The 20,819-nt window shown below is 44.4% G+C and overlaps 1 protein-coding gene across 1 annotated transcript in view; it reads left to right on the top strand.

Moving 5' to 3' along the window:
• Positions 1-10,212: 10,212 nt before the first annotated feature.
• CAPN14 (calpain 14) overlaps positions 10,213-20,819 on the top strand; it is a 36,696-nt gene continuing 26,089 nt past the window's right edge. Inside the window, exons 1-6 of the mRNA XM_066266838.1 lie at positions 10,213-10,363; positions 17,052-17,328; positions 18,537-18,606; positions 19,433-19,551; positions 19,687-19,823; positions 20,493-20,667. Of these exons, the coding sequence (XP_066122935.1) occupies positions 17,104-17,328; positions 18,537-18,606; positions 19,433-19,551; positions 19,687-19,823; positions 20,493-20,667 (726 nt within the window). The 5' untranslated portion in view covers positions 10,213-10,363; positions 17,052-17,103. The remainder of the gene's footprint in view (positions 10,364-17,051; positions 17,329-18,536; positions 18,607-19,432; positions 19,552-19,686; positions 19,824-20,492; positions 20,668-20,819) is intronic.

The following is a 20,819-nucleotide window of genomic DNA, read 5'->3' as shown; positions in this document are numbered from 1 at the left end:
CCTCCCTATCAAAAAAGAAAAAGGAAGGAAGGGAAGAAGGAAAGGAAGGAAGGAAGGAAGGAAGGAAGGAAGGAAGGAAGGAAGGAAGGAAGGAAGGAAGGAAGGAAGGAAGGGAGAAAAAAAGATGTTGAACCTCATTAATAATTAGAGTAATGTCAACACTTCACACCCACCAAAATGACCAAAAATAAAAAAGTTGGCTGATGCCAAGTGGTAGTGAGGAAATGGAGCAATGGGAATTTTCACATTTTTAAATAATATAATGACCCCTGGTGAACCTGTCATCTAATCCAAGGACTAGAAAAATTAACAATAATTTATATCTACCTACCCATTCCTCCCTTGTCCTGACTCCTATCTCCAGAGAACCACTAATGAAAATTTAGTGTCTTTTATTCACTTGCTTGTAGAATTAATATTATCATAGATATATGGAAAGCTAAACAACATATTGTTAAGGTTTAGTGCTTTGGTGCTTTATAAAAAGCATGTCCTGCTACATTAGTTTCTTGGAACTCAATTTTCTTCCTACTCAATATTTTGTTAGCAGCATTTGTTTTCAGCGCCCTCTGGCTCCGTGGTGCCTCTCTCCTGCCAGGTGGCTCTCCCAAACCCAGCTATTCTGTCCTACTGATGACTCATGGCGGTTCCCAGCAAGACAACCTGCAGGAGATAGAGTCCTGATCCCAGCCGTGTGATCATTGCTCTCTAAGCCTCAGCTCCCTGATTGGTCTCTGAAATAAAGAGAGCAATAATACTTTTCCAGGATTAAAGGAGACAAGGCCTGTGGAGTGCTTAGTGCAGTGCGTGGCCCAGTGAGAGTGCTCAATATACATTGTTAGCTCTCAATGTTATAATCACTGTTGTTAGTTATTCACTACGTGGGCACTGCCCTGTGCTCTGGACCTATTTGATAGGCTAGGAGTCAGTGAGTAACTCCTTTTGGTTTATTTGTATCTTAACTGAAGATGGCGTTGACTCAAAGGGTTATAATTGCTGATAGAATGTGTGGCATTCACTATAGGCCCTTGGGGGTGATCATATAAAATCAGGGTCTCTCTCTTCTCTTCCCCTTTCTCATCAAGACCACCTGGGTCTGGTTAGAAGTAGAGGGAGACAGAGATTAAAACTGCAGTGGCAACCTAGAGTAAAAGCTGGAGCCCAGCTAGGAGTTAGAGAAGTCAGAGGACATTCAGGTGGGGGCTCAGGGGCCACAGCCCTAGGACCCAGGCCCCCCTCAGCCTGGTCCCGACCATACGAGTAAAGCACAGTTTATCCATTTAGTTGACCTCTGTTGAAGGGAAAAGTGCATCAATTCAACTAATTTCTATTGTTGAGAATTAGGTTATTTTTAACCTCTTTAGTGATGACATCCTCATCCCAGTCTTAAGAATGACATCCGACCAAGCTGTTGTGGGAATAAAATGAAACAGTTTAGGTCCTAATATAGTTTTGTATATCTGTCTATAGATATAATTATAAATTTAGGTACATAGCCCTCAGTAAACAGTAGTTCACTCCTTCCCTTGAATGAATGAAAACTGAGTGCACACAAGGAAAAGGAAATCTGGAATAAAAATAAGGAGTTGGGGACACTGTGCTCAGAAAGTTATAAACAGAAAAGGAGGTGAAGGAAGAGGGTCAGGTTGAGTCCAGCTGTTCGACTGTCCAGGAACAGCTTTCCTCATCATTGCCACATCTACGTAATCACTGGGCATGTGTCCATCATAGGAGCAGCTCTCATAGGCAGGAAGACAGTTTTGTAACTAGGTGTACCAGGAGCAGAGCTAACCCAAGAAATCCAACATCACCGAGAGGAAAGCCCACCCCGAAAGAGGTAGTGGGTATGCCTGGTTTCATCGAAATGTCCACTTGATAAGCCTCCATGGTTCAGCTTTCTCTCTGAGAACCTCACTTCCCAAAGGCAAGACCTTTGTAACTACAAGTTGTGAACTATAACTAGAAAATCTCCCCGGCATAACCTTCGCTTTCATAGCGCGTATGTTTCTAGAGGGTGGGGCTTTGCCCTGAATAGCGTCTGGTCCTCACAGCAACCCTGAAAGTGAAGCCAGGGATGATTCCCAGAAAGGGACGTCAAGCACAGAGAGGTTGGAAGCTGTGCCCACGCAGGCATCCTCTAAGGGAGCTGTCATCCCCTCCCCCACCCCCGCCTCATTTACAAAAGATGTAAGAAGCTTACCCAAATCCCTTGATTTCTAAAAAATTATTTAACCCTTGAGGCGGTAGATAAGAGGGGAATGGGCAGATGGGCGGTGCAGTGATAATGTCAGGGGGAGATGAGCACCCCAAGTGCTTCTTGGAGGTGACTGGCACACGGGCTATGAGCTTCTTTAGCAAAGCAAAAACGGAAACGAGTCCTTGGTTCTGAGAGCAGATGTGTCAGTAGTTCCCTCTTGATTGCATCATCCCACGAAACAAGTCTCCTTGGGTAAGAGCAGTGACAAAGCAGTGAAACGCCCAAAGCACAGGAATCCAGAGCTAAAGGACCTTGAGTCCTGAGCATCTTTCCTGGGTGGTTACTCTTGTCTGTCTCCCCACTAGGGAGCTGGGGCAGCTCCTGGAGGAGGGAGGCTGGGCCCTCATCTCCCCTTTTAAACGTAGCCCAGGGCTGGTGCAGGCCCCCAAACCGGACTCATTGCCAAAGTGTCTCCTGGTAGTAGAGACTGGAAATGTGAATTGCGTGCCATTGGTCAATGATTATCAAACAATAAGGTGACAAACATCATAAAATATGAGCAGAAAGAACCCGATAAAGGGAAAATATATGAGCGGCCTTATTTAAAAATACAAAAATAGATAACAGTGGAAATTCAACAGCTCTACTCAGCACCCACATCTTGCTTTTTCTGTTTTAAAATTGTATTTATTTTTATTTTGTTTGTATTTCGCTTTTTAATCTTGACCATAGATTTTTTTTTTTTACTTACTGAAGTTTAAAATTGTTTTATAGCAAAAGCTATTGATTTTATTCCTTGTGATTTCTTTTATTATTACACTAAATTTAAAAGAGTTCCCCTGCTTGGAAATTTTTGAGTTTATTTTCTTGAAATTTTTCTGCAGGTTTTTTTTTTTTTTTTTTTTTTTTTTTTCATTTTTCCGAAGCTGGAAACGGGGAGGCAGTCAGACAGACTCCCGCATGCGCCTGACCAGGATCCACCCCGCATGCCCACCAGGGGTTGATGTTCTGCCCCTCTGGGGCATCACTCTGTTGTGTCCAGAGCCATTCTAGCACCTGAGGCAGAGGCCACAGAGCCATCCCCAGCGCCTGGGCCATCTTTGCTCCAATGGAGCCTCGGCTGCAGGAAGGGAAGAGAGAGACAGAGAGGAAGGAGAGGGGGAGGGGTGGAGAAGCAGATGGGTGCTTCTCCTGTGTGCCCTGGCCGGGAATCAAACCCGGGACTCCTGCATGCCAGGCTGATGCTCTACCGCTGAGCCAACCGGCCAGGGCTTTTGTTGTTTTTTAATGTCAGTTTGTTTATTGTGGTTGTTCTGATTGGAATAATGTTTTTCTCCTCTCCAATTCAGATTGTTCAAAAATAGAAGTGTTGAGTTCAATTTCCCACAAAAGATGAGGGAGGACATAACAAATGGAGACGTTCCAAATACAACTGATATATATATTCCAATTAACATTTCAATTCAAATACTTTAGCTCCAAACAATATAGAATTAAATACAATCATAATAATAACGATGTAAACTTTTATAAAAAACCTTTGTTCAGAGAATTAAACCATTGTTCTGCAGTTTAAAATTTTTATATGTAACTTTTTAATTCATCATCATCATTTTTTTTTCTTGGTAGAAAGTTATGGAATGGTTATGTATTCAAAATAATTTCTGGATTCTTTAACAGTTCATTGTTAAATCAATTTCTATTCTCTTTTAACTTACCTTCTTAAAGATAAATTAATATAAATGATTGGATAATATAAGACCTATTTCAGAATTATCTATTCTGTTTCAGTGAGTTAATTGTCTATTTTTAGTAACATTCCATTTAAATTACTGTAACCTTATGATAAATTTTAATATCTGGTATGACTATTCACCCTCCCTTACTAAAATGGATTTAAAATTTCTCTGATGTTCTCGCTTTCTTCCTGTCCTCATTGTCTTTGTCCCCTGTTCCCCTCCACTTCCCTCTCCTCCTGGTCCTCCTCCTCCACTTCTCTTTCTCTCTCTCAATCTTTTGTTTCTTCTAATTGAGAGTAATTATGAAAACTTAGTGGTAATTTAGCGTCAGCCTTATTTCAGTACATATATATATTTACTTACCATCTGCTTTCTTCCCCCATCAACATCACACCGTGAGTGTTTCCCATATCCTGGAAAACTATTCAAATAATTAAATGTTAATATATTTTTTAATTAATTAATTAATTAATTTGTTTTTTTACAGAGACAGAGATAGACAGGAACGGAGAGAGATGAGAAGCATCAATCATCAGTTTCTCGTTGCGCGTTGCAACTTCTTAGTTGTTCATTGATTGCTTTCTCACATGTGCCTTGACCGCGGGCCTTCAGCAGACCGAGTAACCCCCTGCTGGAGCCAGGGACCTTGGGTCTAAGCTGGTGAGCTCTTTGCTCAAGCCAGATGAGCCCGTGCTCAAGCTGGCGACCTCGGGGTCTCGAACCTGGGTCCTTCCGCATCCCAGTCCGACGCTCTATCCACTGCGCCACCACCTGGTCAGGCTTAAATGTTAATATTTAACTAGATAAAAATTCTGTAATTTAACCATGCTAAATAAAAGACATATAAGTCATTTGCAGAATTATTGTCAACAATAATAAAAGCTCTATTTCAGAGTTATTTATTCTGTTTCAGTGATCATGTGTATACATAAATCTCTGTGGTTTTATTTACTTAATATATATTTTATAAATGGAGTTATTGGGCCTGACCAGGAGGTAGCACAGTGGATAGAGTGTCAGACTGGGATGCGGAAGACCGAGGTTCGAGACCTTGAGGTCGCCAGCTTGAGCGCAGGCTCATCTGGTCTGAGCAAAGATCACCAGCTTGGACCCAAGGTCTCTGGCTAGAGCAAGGGGTTACTCAGTCTGCTGTAGCCCCACTGTCAAGGCACATATGAGAAAGCAATCAATGAACAACTAAGGTGTCGCAACAAAAAACTAATGATTGATGCTTCTCATCTCTCTCCGTTCCTGTCTGTCTGACCTTATCTATCCCTCTCTCTGACTCTCTCTCTGTCTCTGTAAAAAAATATAAAAAAATAAATGGAGTTATTGGAAATATTATTAATGCTTTTGATACTTACCGAGATATTGCTTTCCAAAAGAGAAACACAGTTTATATCTCTATCACAAATGATATCAAAGTTCTATAAGTTTGTTTTTTTCCCCTCTAGCACTGTGTGTTATTGTTTAAAACTATTCATGAATTTGGGAAGTGAAAAATAATCTCATTTTTAAAAATTAGTGTATATATCATTACAAAAAAGTTTGAAAAAGTTTTTACAAGCATGAAATCTAATCATTATGAAATAGTCATAATTATTATTTTAACAAAATTTATTGAGTGCTCATTATGTACCAGCCAATGGACTAAATGTTTTGCATTCATTACAATGTGAATAGTTAAATTGCTCCACTAATCTTTTTTTTTTAATTTTTTTTAATTCATTTTAGAGAGGAGAGAGAAAGGGAGAGAGAGAGACAGAGAGGGAGAGAGAGAGAAGGTGGGGAGGAGCTGGAAGCATCAACTCCCATATGTGCCTTGACCAGGCAAGCCCAGGGTTTCAAACTGGCGACCTCAGCATTTCCAGGTCGACGCTTTATCCACTGCGCCCCCACAGGTCAGGCCAGCTCCACTAATCTTATGCCATAGTTATTATTTCTGTTTTGTAGATGTCAAAAATGAGGCCTTCAGAGGTACGTTAATGACTTAAGGCTTTCCAACTAATATGTGGTAAAGTTGGGTTCAAACCCCAGGTGTTTCTGGCTCCAAAGGTAAACTCTTGCTAGAACCCAAACTTATACAATTCCAGAAAGGGTAGATCAAGGTAAACCCTGCCATGAGTTGGGGATGCCCAGGTATAATGGCCCTCTCGGTGACTAATGTTTTCAGAGCTGATCCCTCATTCCCAAAAGCCTAGACTCAACAGTTTATCAGAGATTGTGCTTTTCAGTTAAAGGGATCTTTGATCTTTCATGTTTTGAAAGGCACACACAGCCCTTCCATGGAACTGTAGCAGGAAAACATATTTCAACACAAATGTGTCATGTTCCTGTTGAAAACTTAAGCTCACACAACCTCTCTGTAAAAGCATGTTATTTTCTGCACATAGAGAAATGCCTTATTGGAGGAGAATGCAAGGTGAGTATAGATAATTGTTAATGTGGGGAATTCCTTTATGACCCTGAGGCCTCCTTAACAAAGACATCATTTTAGTTGGTTTTGCATGAGCCAACCCTCAAGAACTGGAGCTACTATCTCGGCAACTCCTGGAGTCATCACCCTAGCTGGGATGCAGCTGACTTAGGTGCTATTCAGGTCCTTTGGGGGATCTTTGGGGCATGAGGCACCATGTCTTCCTCATTTTTGTACCCCTGAGATCAGGGTTAGTCATTGTTTATTTACCACCAGGACTTCTTTCCTTTTTTTTTTTTTTTTTTTTTTTTTCATTTTTTCTGAAGCTGGAAACAGGGAGAGACAGTCAGACAGACTCCCGCATGCGCCCGACCGGGATCCACCCGGTACGCCCACCAGGGGCGACGCTCTGCCCACCAGGGGGCGATAATCTGCCCATCCTGGGCATCGCCATGTTGCGACCAGAGCCACTCTAGCGCCTGGGGCAGAGGCCACAGAGCCATCCCCAGCGCCTGGGCCATCTTTGCTCCAATGGAGCCTTGGCTGCGGGAGGGGAAGAGAGAGACAGAGAGGAAAGCGCGGCGGAGGGGTGGAGAAGCAAATGGGCGCTTCTCCTGTGTGCCCTGGCCGGGAATCGAACTCGGGTCCTCCGCACGCTAGGCCGACGCTCTACCGCTGAGCCAACCGGCCAGGGCTCTTTCCTTTTTTTAAATCTGTTTTTTTCCTTCATTTTTTAGGGTTTTCTTCCACTTTGGTTTCTTTTTGTCTTCTTTCTTTGGTTCTTTCTTTGGTTCTTTCTTTGGTTCTTTCTTTCTTTCTTTCTTTCTTTCTTTCTTTCTTTCTTTCTCTTTCCCTTTCTTTCTTTCTATCTCTCTCTCTTTCTTTCTTTCTTTTTTTTTTTTTTTTGTTGTTGTTGTTATTGGGACTTCTCTCCTAACAGAAATTTGCCACCACCTCACCTCTTGGAAGGAAATATGGAAATCATGCTGTTTTCCCCAGCAGTCACTTTTCCGTCACAAACATCATGATGGCAAACTTTCTGCCAAGAAACACAGGCCAGGTCACAAGTCAAAAGGCAAATAAACAAACAAATCAACAAGCCAAACAGATAGCTAAGTAGAGGTAAAACTGTAAGACACTTAGGGGAAAATGATGTTAGGAACCAAGTCAGGGTCAGGAAGAAGAATGATTAGAGATATATTTTATAGTCATATATATATATAATTCTTATTTATTGATTTTAGCGAGAGAGGAAGGGAGATAGAGAGAGAGGAGGAGGAGACGGGAACATCAATCTATTCCTGGATGTGCCCTGACCAGGGATGGAACCAGCAACTTCTACACTTCATGACAATGCTCTAACCAACTGACTTATCCCACCAAGGCTGTAGTCATATATATAGAGTTGGACAAGTTTAACAATGCCAAGAACACAATTAAGAATAGAGGCACAAAACAAGAGATGTATACTATTAGTCTTAGAGAGAAAAAGTCTAGACAGCATTTTTATCTGTCAGGGAACCAGACTGGGAGCTAAAAATGAAACAAACAAACAAAAAAACTATACTATAGACCTTTTTTTCTCTCTCTTTGGACAGTCTTTATTTTAGGGAATAGCCCACAACTTCATAATTGAGATTTGTGGGTGTACCAGGAAGGCTCATCATGCCAAAAGGATCTCCCCCTCCCCACCCTGGGGTTCAAGGTCTATGTTTCATACTTGAAGCAATGGCATTTGACAATTAAACTAATGTTAATTTTCCATATATGATTAGGTGATCAGATTCTTTCCAATAATCGTGGGAGAAAACATGTTAAAAACAAAAAGAAGTGAGAGTGACAGATTAATGGACATTTCATGAACCTGCTAGAGAAATGCCAAAATGTGCTACTCATCTAATTGACATGTCATGTGCCTGTCACGTGTAAGTGTGTCCCAAGAATTGCCCCATCATGACTCTAAGGGCTATTCAAACCTGCTCCCCTGGACCGATATTAGACCAGAGAAGGTAGAGCAGAGGAGACAGTAACCAGAAGGGAGAGTGATGGAGAGACCCCTGTTTCTAATACTTCCATTTAACTTCCTCCAACCAAGATGTAGTGACAAATTCTGGGGAAATATTTAGGACCCAATGTAAGTATTTTATGAGCCCTTGAAGTCTATTTCAATAAGTTTATTCTTGTTTGGTTTTCTATGATCAAGCAATTGTCTTGTATCCTGAAAGCACTTAGAGGGCTCCTTGTCTGGGACCCCCTTTCCCATAAGACTGAGGTCAGCCTTACCTCTGCCACTTCTCCAGGAATCCAGACATGCTCCGAGGCCAGGTCACCATTGCTGTTTTAGACCCTCTCTGATGCTGCCTGGCTGCCTGCCTGCCAGAAGAATCTTAGTGCGTTTCTGTTTCTTTCACATTCCTCCACTCCAGGCCACCATGTCCCCATGCCGGCCCTGCCTCCCCAATCTGCGTGGCTTTCAGCGCGTCCCCAGGTCCTTCTCAGATAGAACATACCTTGTCAGTTTGAGTTCACTTGGGTTGTAGGTTAGAAATAAATGTCCTTTAAATATTAATTAGCTCTCTGATCACTTTGGAAAACACCCTCCTGTGGAGAAGAAAAAATAGCTTCTCTGTTTTTATTTCCAAACTTCATGGTGAATTTCTTAAGGAATATTTTCTTATGACACTGAAAATATTTTGAACATGGAGGAATTAACAACTTAGGTCTTAGAATTTACTTTGGAACCTTGGAGATGACTTTGTTATGAGCTAAGCCCATAAAGCCTCTTTTTATTATCTTGGTTTGGGGGTAAATTTTTAATGCTTGGAAGTTATATATGAAACCACCAATTTTTTTTCCTTTCATTCTGTTGAATTTGGTATTATCCTCCCTCCCACTCACAAATCAAATCCCTTCTCTTTACCTTGCTGGATCCTAGTTTTGCAAACATATAGCCAACTGAAAAAAAATCAAGTGGGAAAAACCATCAGAGAACAGTAAGTAGAACCTGTCAATTAATTTTATGAAGCTTTGGTGCCATAGCCATGAGGACTACAAATCCCTGTCTATAGAGCTGCCAGCAGTAACCCTCACCAGAGCTATAATCTCTCATGATTTTCTTGTTTCAATCTTACACCTGCAAAACATGGAATCAACGCATAGTGTTTAGCACTTACCCATAAGTATTTCAGTAGTTTTTCCCATTTATAGTTCTGTTGGACATGTAACAGTTTCACTTGTTCTTTATTGTGAGTTTAATTAAATAACACAAAGGACTCATGTGAGTGTGAATGAACAATGGTGAGCAGTTATTATTTAATATACTTGATACCTAACTATTATTCCTTGATTGAACTTTTTTACTTATTATTTCACTGCCTGAAATTTCAATAATCGAGGATTCATTTGGGTGAATCTTTTATTTTAAGAAGTGCAAATACCCATGCTCAGGTTAATGATTTGTGAGCAAGTCATGAAATCATATGTTCTTGAGAAATAGTTCAATCAAACTGCTTTCCAGTGGCCTGAGAATGAGAGTTGTGATCGGAGGAAAAGAGGTCTTAGAGAGCGCACCTCGGGTTACGGGCAGGGCACTGGGACAACAGGACCAGGAAGTGGGGCGCTTGTCACGGAAGAGGGTCAAGAAGTCAGTCAAACTTGACCTTTAAATGTTTGTTCAAGGCAGGTCCCAAACAGAGTCATAGAATGTCATAACAGAAAGCTGAATATGACTAACTCTTTTGTCAAAACATTACTGGAACAAGCTCTGTTTTGCTGTTCTAAGAAAATGATCGGACTTGTATGATACCATCACAAAGCCTGGGGCTCCCCTCCCTTCCAGAGAACACACAATGGGAAGGGACCAAAGCTTTAGAGGCGGGAGCTCAGGCTCTCGGCCAAACCCCTGTGCGTAGAAAGGGCCATATATATAAGGGTGGTCTGGGGCAGCCGGCTTTGACCGCGTTGGAAACAGAACCCATCCGGTTGCTTAAAGAAGCAAGATCTCCAGTGCAGGTACATTTCTTTAGCTCCAAAGATGGGTTAAATTTAGCTCAAAGCCCCTAGGCCTCTGCGGGGTCTGGGTTCAGCAGGTGAGAGAAGGGTCATTGCTGTTCCTGGTTTGAAGTTTGCAGGTCAGAGTATTTCTGGAAAGAGCCCTGGAGCCTGGAGATGTGAATTCTGTTCTCAGCTTTGCTGTTGCTTACCAGTGTGATCTTAAGGAGTAAACTTCAGCCCTTTGGCCTCAGGTTTCTCATTAAATAAGGGAGTGTTTTGGCCTGAGTGATGCCAGAGGTCCTGTAAGCTCTGATTTCTATTAAATGGTCATTTGGTAGCATTACTGATACTGTTAAGTATTGTCATTTCCCAGGGCTCAAACCCTTACAGGGGTCTTCTGAGCCTCCTCAATTGTGGAAGGGGTCTGGTGGTGGCCTGGGGCTATGTAGGATTCTAATATTCCAAGAGAAAGGCTGTTCTTTGGGTGTTAATGGGCAGCGAGGCTTGTTTGAGTTTCTCTACGAAGATGAGAAATCTAGAACTCACCCTGCTTTGAGCAGTTTGCTGGTCTCTGCATCTGAACTCACTAATTGAGGCTCTAGGTGACTCTGGAGGAGAGCAGTCCACTCAGCTTATAATCAGTCCTCTCCTTTGGAGACAGAGGGAGATATGTTTTGTGTAGATGGGAATCAGCCTGGATATAGGTTAAACATTTTTGTTCCAGAAATGTCAAATATAATCAGATACAGGAGCTCAGGGCTGGAACTGTGATCCTAGTTTGAGCCAGTGGGGTAGACCTGGGTTTTGGGGTCTAGGGAGATCTCCCAGACTCAACAGGGTGAGAGAGTATCTTTGACTCTCTAGTCCATTCTAAAAAAGTCTAGAAAGGATTCTTGGATGGAACTAAGCATGAAAGAGAGCAAGCACCTTGCAGTGAAGAGAAGAGGGCTCTCTCCAGAGTGAGGGCCCAGCCATTAGACTTCTTGGGGCAGAATTCTAGTTATTTGTGTACCATCTAGGACAATACCTGGTCCGTGGGGAAGGACTCAATACAGTCTTGTTTAAATGAATTGGATCTATCACTTTTCAAATTCCCTTCTAAATTTCTCTCATGACCATCAGAACAATCAATAGAAAAGAACAGAATTGATTTAACTATTAGGGGTATAATTGGTTTTGTGATAAATCTCTCCACTCCAAGGGTAACCACTGAGCTGATTTCTAACACGATTGGTTTTGCCCTTTGGAAATTATGTAAAGAGAATCATAGAGTTTCTGTGTCTAGACTATCACTCAGCACTATGTTTTTGAATTCCACCCAAATTTAGCCTGTAGTTCTTATCTGTTCATTCTGAAGGCTGTATAGTATTCTGTTGTGTGAATGTGCACCAATGTCTAGTCCATGGTCATGGGCCTGTGAGTAGTACTCAGTGTGGAGCTATTTTTAATAATGCTATTATAAATATTCTTGTACATGTCTTTTGGTTCATATTTAAGTATTTCTATGAGGTGATACCCAGGAATGGAATTAATTGTATCATATATATATATATATATATATATATATATATATATATATATATATGTTTAGCTTTAGTATTTACTGCCAAGTCGTTTTCCTAAAAGATGTTTTTGATTTAACTTTTTCTAAAGTCCGGCCTGGGTTTCTAACTGCATAAGTTGACATTCTAGAGTAGTGTAAATCATAGCTTAAGATGCAACGCCATCCAACACCCTTCTCCCTGGTTTACACGCTTGAACAAAAGGGCAAGTGCTTAGTCTAAGTGATTCAGGAGTGTTCTTTCATGGCAGCTCCATTCAGTCTCCCAACTGTCACACAGCTCAGAGGTCCTTAGAATACCTTTCCTGAGGTGCAGACTTCTGTGTATCCGGGAGATCGCTCGGCTGTGAGGAGAAGATCACGTGGGCTGGAGCATCTGGGAAGGAGAGGAAACACACTAAGCCCTGAAGAGTGCAGTTCAAACCAGAGGGCAAGCAGCATGTCTTACGTGTGCAGGAATAGGGACATTGGGGTAGAGCTGCAGGTTGTTTATACGGAAAGGGGCCGGAACACTGAGACCCTGACTGTCTGGGTTTGAGGCCATGAACATGGACTCTGAGGGGAGTGATGTGACATGGCCAGTCAGACAGTGACTTCAGGAACAGGGGGAAGAAAAGCTACCTCAATCTGACTAGTAATGCAGCTAATAATGCAGCTCAATGTCTGACCCTTTAAGAGGCAAATACTCCTGAAAAACAAGAGGAACAAATCTACATTTGTTTTAAGGCTCTTTTCTATTCAAATGGATTTTGAAATGTTCAGAAAAGAGAACAGTGAAAAGGTTGGTCCTTCAAAAGTGTGGAAGGTCCAGAGAAATAAAGGTAGGAAATGACCTAATACTAGGGCCCTGGTGTCTCCTGGGTGGGGATGGTAAGCCCAGAGGTGGGCTTGAGGGGACTAGAGTGACCCCATTGAGGTATGCTTGAGGAGCCGATAAGAAAGAAAAGAGGCTATGCCATAGTGAGGATGCCAGGGCTCACCCTGGGCATGCTGAGCCAGCTGGGAGCCCAGTGGGGCTGCTCAGAGGGCTCATCTGCGCAGAGGGGCAGGGAATGGAATGACCACCAAGCTCCAGTTAGCCGGATAGTAGGTTTATCTGCAAGGAGTGACATCAAGGACTGTCTTCCACACTGACCAAGTGAAAGTGTCTAAGCCCAGGGAAAGCTGTCTCCACAATGTGACAATTCATGGTGCACACTCACACTCTGGGAGTATCAGGGTGTCTGCACTTCTACAAAGATTTGTGGCTGCGTGGTGACTCGCAGGGTCAGATGAAAGATGGGGCGTTGAGAGTGGGCAGGAGCTCCACCAGCCAAGTTTTACATCTACAGGAGGCAGGTGATCAGCCCAGAGGATCCCCCAGCATCACCAGTTGAGGCAGGGGCCTCCCGCCTCTTCTCTTCCTCGGCTACTCCTAAGGCGCACATTCCCTTCGGAGGCTCCCTCCTTGAAGGCTGACATTGATTTTACTTTGTTCCTCCAGGCCCTTTGCCCTGTATCCCACAAAACCTCTACCCATAGAAGCAATCCTCTAAACAAGTCTAGATCAAGATGGGGGCTGTTAAGGGAGTCTCTGAAAGCAAGCCTGCACCTCACCCAGTGCTCAGGGATGCAATCAGAACAGCACAAGAGCAGCCATGTGGTTGATGGTACTCAAAAAGTTTTCACATCCTTTATATTGTTTCAGCTTCACACCAGGAGGGATGGGGAGGGTGGGCTTTTTCATTCTTTGTATTTTTCTTAAAGGAAGAAACACTCATCTATTTGTTTGTTCAGGCAGCCAGTCAGCAAACATTTATCAGGCATCTATTTATTTATAATATAATACTGGGCTCTGAGAATCCGGAAAAAAGTATCTACCATTCTTGCCTTCGGTAGCTCATAGTTGAACTACATTCTTCATTGTTTCCTGAGAGGCAAAGCCTGCTCTAACAAATGAAAACAAGTGCTTTGGGTCTTCTGTTACACACTAAATCTAAATGTAGACAAACATTTAAATAGCAAAAACTTTCAAGATCTTTTTAAACCATTAATTTGGAAAAATCATTACCTCTTTTATGAACAGGTCATAGTATGTACTTAGAGATGTGGGTTTTCCTATTCAAAATCAGTATCCACAAAACCACCAAACAGCTGCCCAGCAATGTCTGCTGTCATCGCGTCTAGTAAATGAATTAGAGAAGAGAGAAGCAGAGAGAAATGGCAGGCCACATCTTCAAGATATTTTGAGACACTAAAGTAACCTGTGAATGTTAAGCATCTGTAAAAAAAAAAGATACAGTGAATCAATTAAAGATAAAATTCTGTTGGGTTAAGATGAATTCTGAATGATGGATGCAATTAACCACATATTATTCTATGCATTCCTCCTTGGAGCTTAGGCCTGTGCCTAGCACTGTGCAACAACAATCCACTTGAGTTAGACAATGCTTTAAGCAAACTTGTCCGTAAAGGGCCAGCCAATAAATATTTAGGCTGTGGGCGACGATCTCTGTTGCCACTCCCCGACTCTGCTGCTATATGTTGCAAAAGCAGTCACAGGCAGTACATGAACAGGTATCTGTGGCTGTGGTTCAATAGAATTCTATTTATAAAGTCCAGTGGTGGGCCAGATTTGGCCCAGGGGGCCATAGTCTTCCAACCCCTGCTTTAGAGTGTTTCCAAGTCACTTCCCATTGTTATCTCTTTGGAGTCCTGAGAGTTGTCGCAGTATGTGTCATCTCCATTTTACAGGTAAGGAAACCAGCTTAGAGAGGGTAAGGGGTCTGCCTGTAGCCACACGGGTAAGAGGTGGCGAACCTGGCCACCTCCTGGGTTTGCTGGTTCTCAGTCTTGTGCTCCATAGCCACTGTACGCCATCTATTACACCGAAGTACAGTCCCTTCCCAAGATAAATCAAGCAGGATCCGCAGTTAGTCTTGTTCTTTTGTTTCAACTGTCAAGAACATGGAATTGATCACTTTTTCAATCTGGTGCACTTTATCATGCAGACAGCGCAAGCCATTGTGCCGGGAGCCTAGGTTTCTATTCCAATTTTACCTTGGACAGCTTAGTGTTTGTGGCAAGATGCCAGAGTTCTCTGGAAATCAGTCATCCCTAGGAGGGTGCTATAGGTTCATAGCACCTGTGAGCGAGGACATGGTGCTTATATCTTTTGTTTCCTTTACAGAGCCCCTACTGTACCCTCATTAGATGGACCAAGGGCCAGGTGTGTCTAGCATGGGTACATAGTAGGTGCTCAGTAAACATCTGAATTAACCGAACCTCAGGGCGGGGACTCAATGCACGAAATAGACTCAGGTGTCTCACCTGGTGGAGCTGCTCAGTGTTCCCCAGCCAGTTAGCACTCAGAGGCCTCCTTGGGATCATGATCACCAGGATACCTCTCATGTCTCACCATCTCAACGCTCTCCCTAGCACCTAGCATTGTAGACAAGGCAAGCACAGCCAATGTGGAAAAAGTGAAGACTAAAGTTCTGTCCCTCACTTTGCTGAGTGCAAATGAGTCCTGACATGAAGAATATGACTGCGGGGTCTGAAAATCCACTGGGGCCGAGGAAAGAACACTCAGGTACAGGCAGCGTGCCTCCAGGCTGCGCACTCGAACACCTTGTGCCCCAGGTGGCTTCCCCTGTTCATTTATATGGTCTTATTTTATGGGCCTTCTCTAACACAGTTCACTTATAGCAGTTAAAATGAATTTCCAAATATGACCAAGAGCCATCTGGCCCTTTGCAGAGAGCTGTGGCAATCTGGGAGTGAGACAATTTCACTCCCAGCTTGTAACGTGTTAGAGACTTGCAAGAACTGTCAGCTGTCTGCATGCGGGTCTAGACTCTCCTTCAGGTGACTTAGGAACACTTACAAAAAGAAAATATTTATATGTGGCCTCATTCTGAAATTTGATCTTGTGATGGGCATTTTGTCTTTTGATCCCCACGAGGCACCAACACTTGTCATGAGATGCAATGTAACATTTTCAGGCTCAGAGGAGAATGTGGGTGCAACCCAGCACTTGGGAAGGAGGGCAGGAGCCTGGGTCAGAGTTCTGAAGCCAGGGAACCTGCTAGAGCATGTCATGTCGCAAGCAGTGAACAGTTGCTGCTCAGGCTTGCAGGGACAAAAAAGTAAAACCTTGCTTTTATGAGACCTCGTCTTTGCTAACAAATGTTAATTGTGTAGAAGAAACTTGTTGGGAAAGAAGTAGGATTAGGCAGGAGGAAACTTTGCCTGATAGTCTATATTAGGAAGAAAATCTTGGGGGGGGGGGGAACACAGACTGGGGTAAACAGCCTTTGGATTCCTATAACCCGGGTCAGGGGAGTGCTGAGTCTCCCCCCAGGAAGTGTGTTTGTACCTGTGACAACTAAGAACAGTTGGAATCAGATGATCTAACTAACATCAGAGAGAAGTAAGGGTGTGAGACACACAACATTCCACCAGTGTTAGTCCCGTGGGGAAAACCCCCTGGTATTAGACAGAGGACCTTTAGTATGTGATGTACTCAGAGCAGAGCCCACAGTGGGCTTGGAGGACAGGGCCACTCCACAAACTGGGCACTAGCAGTGCTGATGAGCTAAGTACAAAACTAAGGCTAAGTGTTTAGAGTGTTTTATAGCAATTGACCAATAATTATACTTCTGTTGAATCTGCATTTTATTTTTTTAAAAAGGAGGGCATTTTGTATATCTCTTTTCCAGTTTATTTTTCAATTAATTTATTTCATTAAATTTCTGTGACAAATTGGAAATAAAAGACAACAGCCCTTCACTAGTAATAATTTGAGGAGCTCCTTAGATGGTAGTAGGGTGTTCTGTGGGGTAAGTGATGAGTCAATAGACAGTAAGGATTAGGGGAACTCAATAGGCACCCAAGGAAGGCTTCCTGGAGGAGGGGTTCAAGTTATACTTTGGAGGACAGGCAAGATCTTGACGAATGGAGAGGACCCTCGGATCACCTTACAGTGTACAGGAGTACGTCTTGGTACAGACACGTTTGCAGGCTGCTTCCAGTGCACACACGTTTTGTTCCTTCCTATTGGGATAATTTCTCTCTCACAGTCTCTCCATCTTCCTCCTTCGCTCAGGGGGAATGATAAAGCATTAACAGGAAGTGAGTGAACTGAACATCTGCTTTTCATTTCAGGAGTAACAGGGACCCTCCAGGCAGACCCTTAGGCTTGTATCCATACCTCGCTATGTCTCTGTGGCCATCTTTCCGAGGCCTATGGAAGCCAGGGCAGAAGGACTCGATGGAATGCTCTCCACAGCTCCCCCAGCAGGACTATAAGGCCCTGCGGGAAAGGTGCCTGAGGGATGGCTGCCTCTTTGAAGACAGCAGCTTCCCGGCCACGCTGAGCTCCGTGGGCCGTGGGCCGCTGCTACAGAAGCTGCCGGCCAGCCTACAGTGGAGGAGGCCCCAGGTAGTGAGCTGGGAAGGGGTTCGAAACAGCACACGCACAATGTGCCAGCCCAGACCTTCCTTCTGGGGCTCAGGGCTTTCAGATACCTGGTCTCACTGTCATTGATCCCCATGAGAAGGGAGCTGGGTAAGTCCCCACTTCCCTATTTACCAGGAAAGAAACCGGGGTGATCCAGCGAGGGGTCTAAGATGTAGCTCCCCCTCAGGCCAGAAATACACAGAGCATCTGCAGCCAGAAACCTAGAAGGTTCTGTGGCTTCATCTGAGACGGCGAGGCTTCCTGAGTCACAGCCAGTGCCATCTGCCGGGGAGACAAATTTTAACACTGCTCACTCCACCCTCCCCAAATCAGGCTCCTGACACACATAAATTAAGAGGCTATTCATCACTTTACAAAAGTATTCTTCACTTTATAAATGCATCAACGGTTCCTTTAAAAGACAACTTTTCAGTGTGTTCAAAAGTAACTCATCTCCCCCAAACTTGACTTACGTGCAAGATTCCAGAACATAGTAAGTGAAGTCAACCTCTGCTATAAATTCTCCCCTTTTCTGTCCCCTAATCAGCTGTCACTGTCAAAGTCAGACTCATGAAGACCCTACTCTGTGTGAGATTCCCAAGTGTGTATCCTAAACGAAAAAAGACAGTCATGGTTGTACTTCTCACAGAAAACCTTGGGAACTGCTGACACAGCTTGTTGTTGCACACCTGACCTTGAGCGCCCTGTGCCCCGTGCCCGTGCAAAGACTGAGGGATTTAGTGCATGCCCTGGAGCGGAGACCCCCGCCCACATGTCAGCACAGAAAGCCAAAGATACCATTCAATTGGGAATTAGGGGCAGGAAGGAGCGATCGTGAGGGGAATAAATGGGAAGAACTCTAGAAAAACTGAGACTACTCCCTATAAGAGGTACTTCCCTTTTTAATAGCTACTCCAGGAAAAGGCATTTTTTGGTTTCAAGTGCTATCTCTCACTATCTGCACGGAGTCCTCTAGGATACGACTTACACGATCTTTAAGAAAGAATGAGAAGCACAGTGGGCAGGATCTGTCTGCCAGATTTTCTGGGACAGCCCCAATTTTACATCTAGATTCATATATTCTGTATCAATGTCCCTATAAGTCCAGTTTGGGAGTATGGGACCCAATGGTCACTGTAGCTCCAGGAGTTTTGTCTTGGTCAGAAGGACAATTTTGTCTGTCTCTGCAGGAACTGCACAGCAACCCCATCTTCTATTCTGCCACTGCCAACAGGCTGGATCTGTGCCAGGGACTGGTAGGTGAGTCTGCACAGCCCTTTGAGAGCCCACCTGGCGGCAGCGAGGCTGGCCTGGCCCAAGCAGCAGGGGCGGGAAAGAGGCGAGTCAAGAGATTCCCATGGGAGAATGGCCACCCAAACTCTACTTTGACATACTGTGTCCTTTACTGGGAGAAGATGACATCTGGTCCTGTCAGGATGCATGGGAATGCCAAAACTTGCCTAATGATAATAATCTTCATTATGAGTTTACAGTTCTGAGTCTTGTCTTGGGAAAATGTGCTCACTCTGCTTTAGTTCCTGTGATGAATCTTTCTTGGTATACCTATCACCAGATGCCCCCAGGATAGAGGCCAAGAAGGCCTATTCTCAACCCAACTTTCTTTTTAGACTAATAGAAACAACCATTGGCCACGAGGTAAGGCACATGTGTAGTGATATCCATTTTACACATAGGGATAGAGTCCAGAGGATTGAAGCTTTCCCAGAAGAACATAATTCAGTTACAGAGACAAGAATTAGAGAAATTTGGTTGTGTTTGGGCCCAAGTTCCCCAGGATGGAGCATTTGAAACACTAAAATCTGGTGCTGGAATATGGCTCAATTCTTATTTTCAAGTCTGGATTCCAATCAATGACCCCCTTATACCACACTTTTCTCACTCACCCTCTTACTCCCCATTATAGAATTCCCTTCTCCTCAACGAGGCCACAAGCCCAGAATGGATAGCAGTTGGGACCAAGCATTTTCTGCATGCAATAAACCCTCAATACATCCATGCAGACACCTGTAGAATGTGCATGCATGTGGAGTACATCCATGCAGACACTGTGTGCTGTCTGATTTAGGCGACTGCTGGTTCTTGGCTGCTTTGCAAGCTCTGACTTTACAAGAGGACATCCTGAGCCGGGTTGTTCCCCTGAATCAGAGTTTCACTGAGAACTATGCTGGCATCTTCCAGTTCTGGGTGAGTGTCCTTCTGGTGCCCAGTCTGAGGTGGGACATAGGAAAGAAGGTTCTTGGAAGAGTCATGTCTTTGCCTCCTGGGCTGACCATGTTCCAGGATAACCTGCACTCACCAGTGGGCACTCTCTCCTTCCAGTTCTGGCACTTTGGGAAGTGGGTTCCTGTGGTGATAGATGACCGACTGCCCGTGAATGAAGCTGGCCAGCTGGTCTTTGTCTCTTCCACCTACAAGAACTTGTTCTGGGGAGCTCTTCTGGAAAAGGCCTATGCAAAGTAAGACAACCACGAGAAATTGTTTCCCTTCCCCTCCCCTCCCCTCCCCTTCTCTCCTCTCCCCTCCCCTCCCCTCCCCTCCCCTCCCCTCCTCTTCCCTCCCCTCCCCTCCCCTCCCCTCCCCTCCCCTCCTCTTCCCTCCCCTCCCCTCCCCTCCCCTCCCCTCCCCTCCCCTCCCCTCCCCTCCCCTCCCCTCCTCTTCCCTCACCTCCCCTCCCCTCCCCTCCCCTCCCCTTCCCTTCCTTCCCCTCCCCTCCCCTCCCCTCCCCTTCCCTTCCTTCCCCTTCCCTCCCCTTCCCTTCTCCTCCCTTCCCCCTCCCTATCTCTGTCTCTCTCATCAATGTTAAAGAAGGGCAAGAGGGGGCAGGTAAAGTTTAAAAAGTGAGATACTGAGGCATGACTCAGTGAATATGCAAGTGACATAGCCTGAGTCTTATGTGGCGGGCACCCCATCTAAACAAGTGTTCAGGAATTTTGCCTTCTCTAATGGATGAAGCTGTTAACAGAGAGAAGCATGCTGAGCATCCATTTTCTCCTTTGTCCTGGGGCGGAAGGAAGGGGTAGCAGACACATGTCCAGGGAGTAAGCAAGGGAGGCTAATGTGGACCACCCCAGGCTGCAGTATAAATACCCCTTCCTTTCTCTTATGTTTACTCCTTCCCCGGGCAGACTCTCTGGCTCCTATGAAGATTTGCAGAATGGACAGGTGTCTGAGGCCCTTTTGGACTTCACTGGTGGGGTGACAATGACCATCAAACTGGCAGAGGCCCCTGGAAACCTCTGGGACATCCTGACCCAAGCCACCTTTGGCAGAACCCTCATCGGCTGTCAGACCCACACAGGGGTGAGACTGGGCTGTGCCGGCAGGACACCCTCCTTCCCTGCTGCTGTCCTCTCTGTCCTCTAGTTGCTGTTTGCACCCCAGTGCGAGCCCCAAGACTTCCACTCATCCCTGCACCTACGGTCCTGATGTCCAACCAGAGCCGCCGCAGGGCG

This window comes from Saccopteryx bilineata, chromosome 3 (genome assembly GCF_036850765.1).
Source record: "Saccopteryx bilineata isolate mSacBil1 chromosome 3, mSacBil1_pri_phased_curated, whole genome shotgun sequence".
Lineage (NCBI taxonomy): Eukaryota > Metazoa > Chordata > Mammalia > Chiroptera > Emballonuridae > Saccopteryx > Saccopteryx bilineata.
This window is presented reverse-complemented; position numbering and strand designations above follow the sequence as displayed.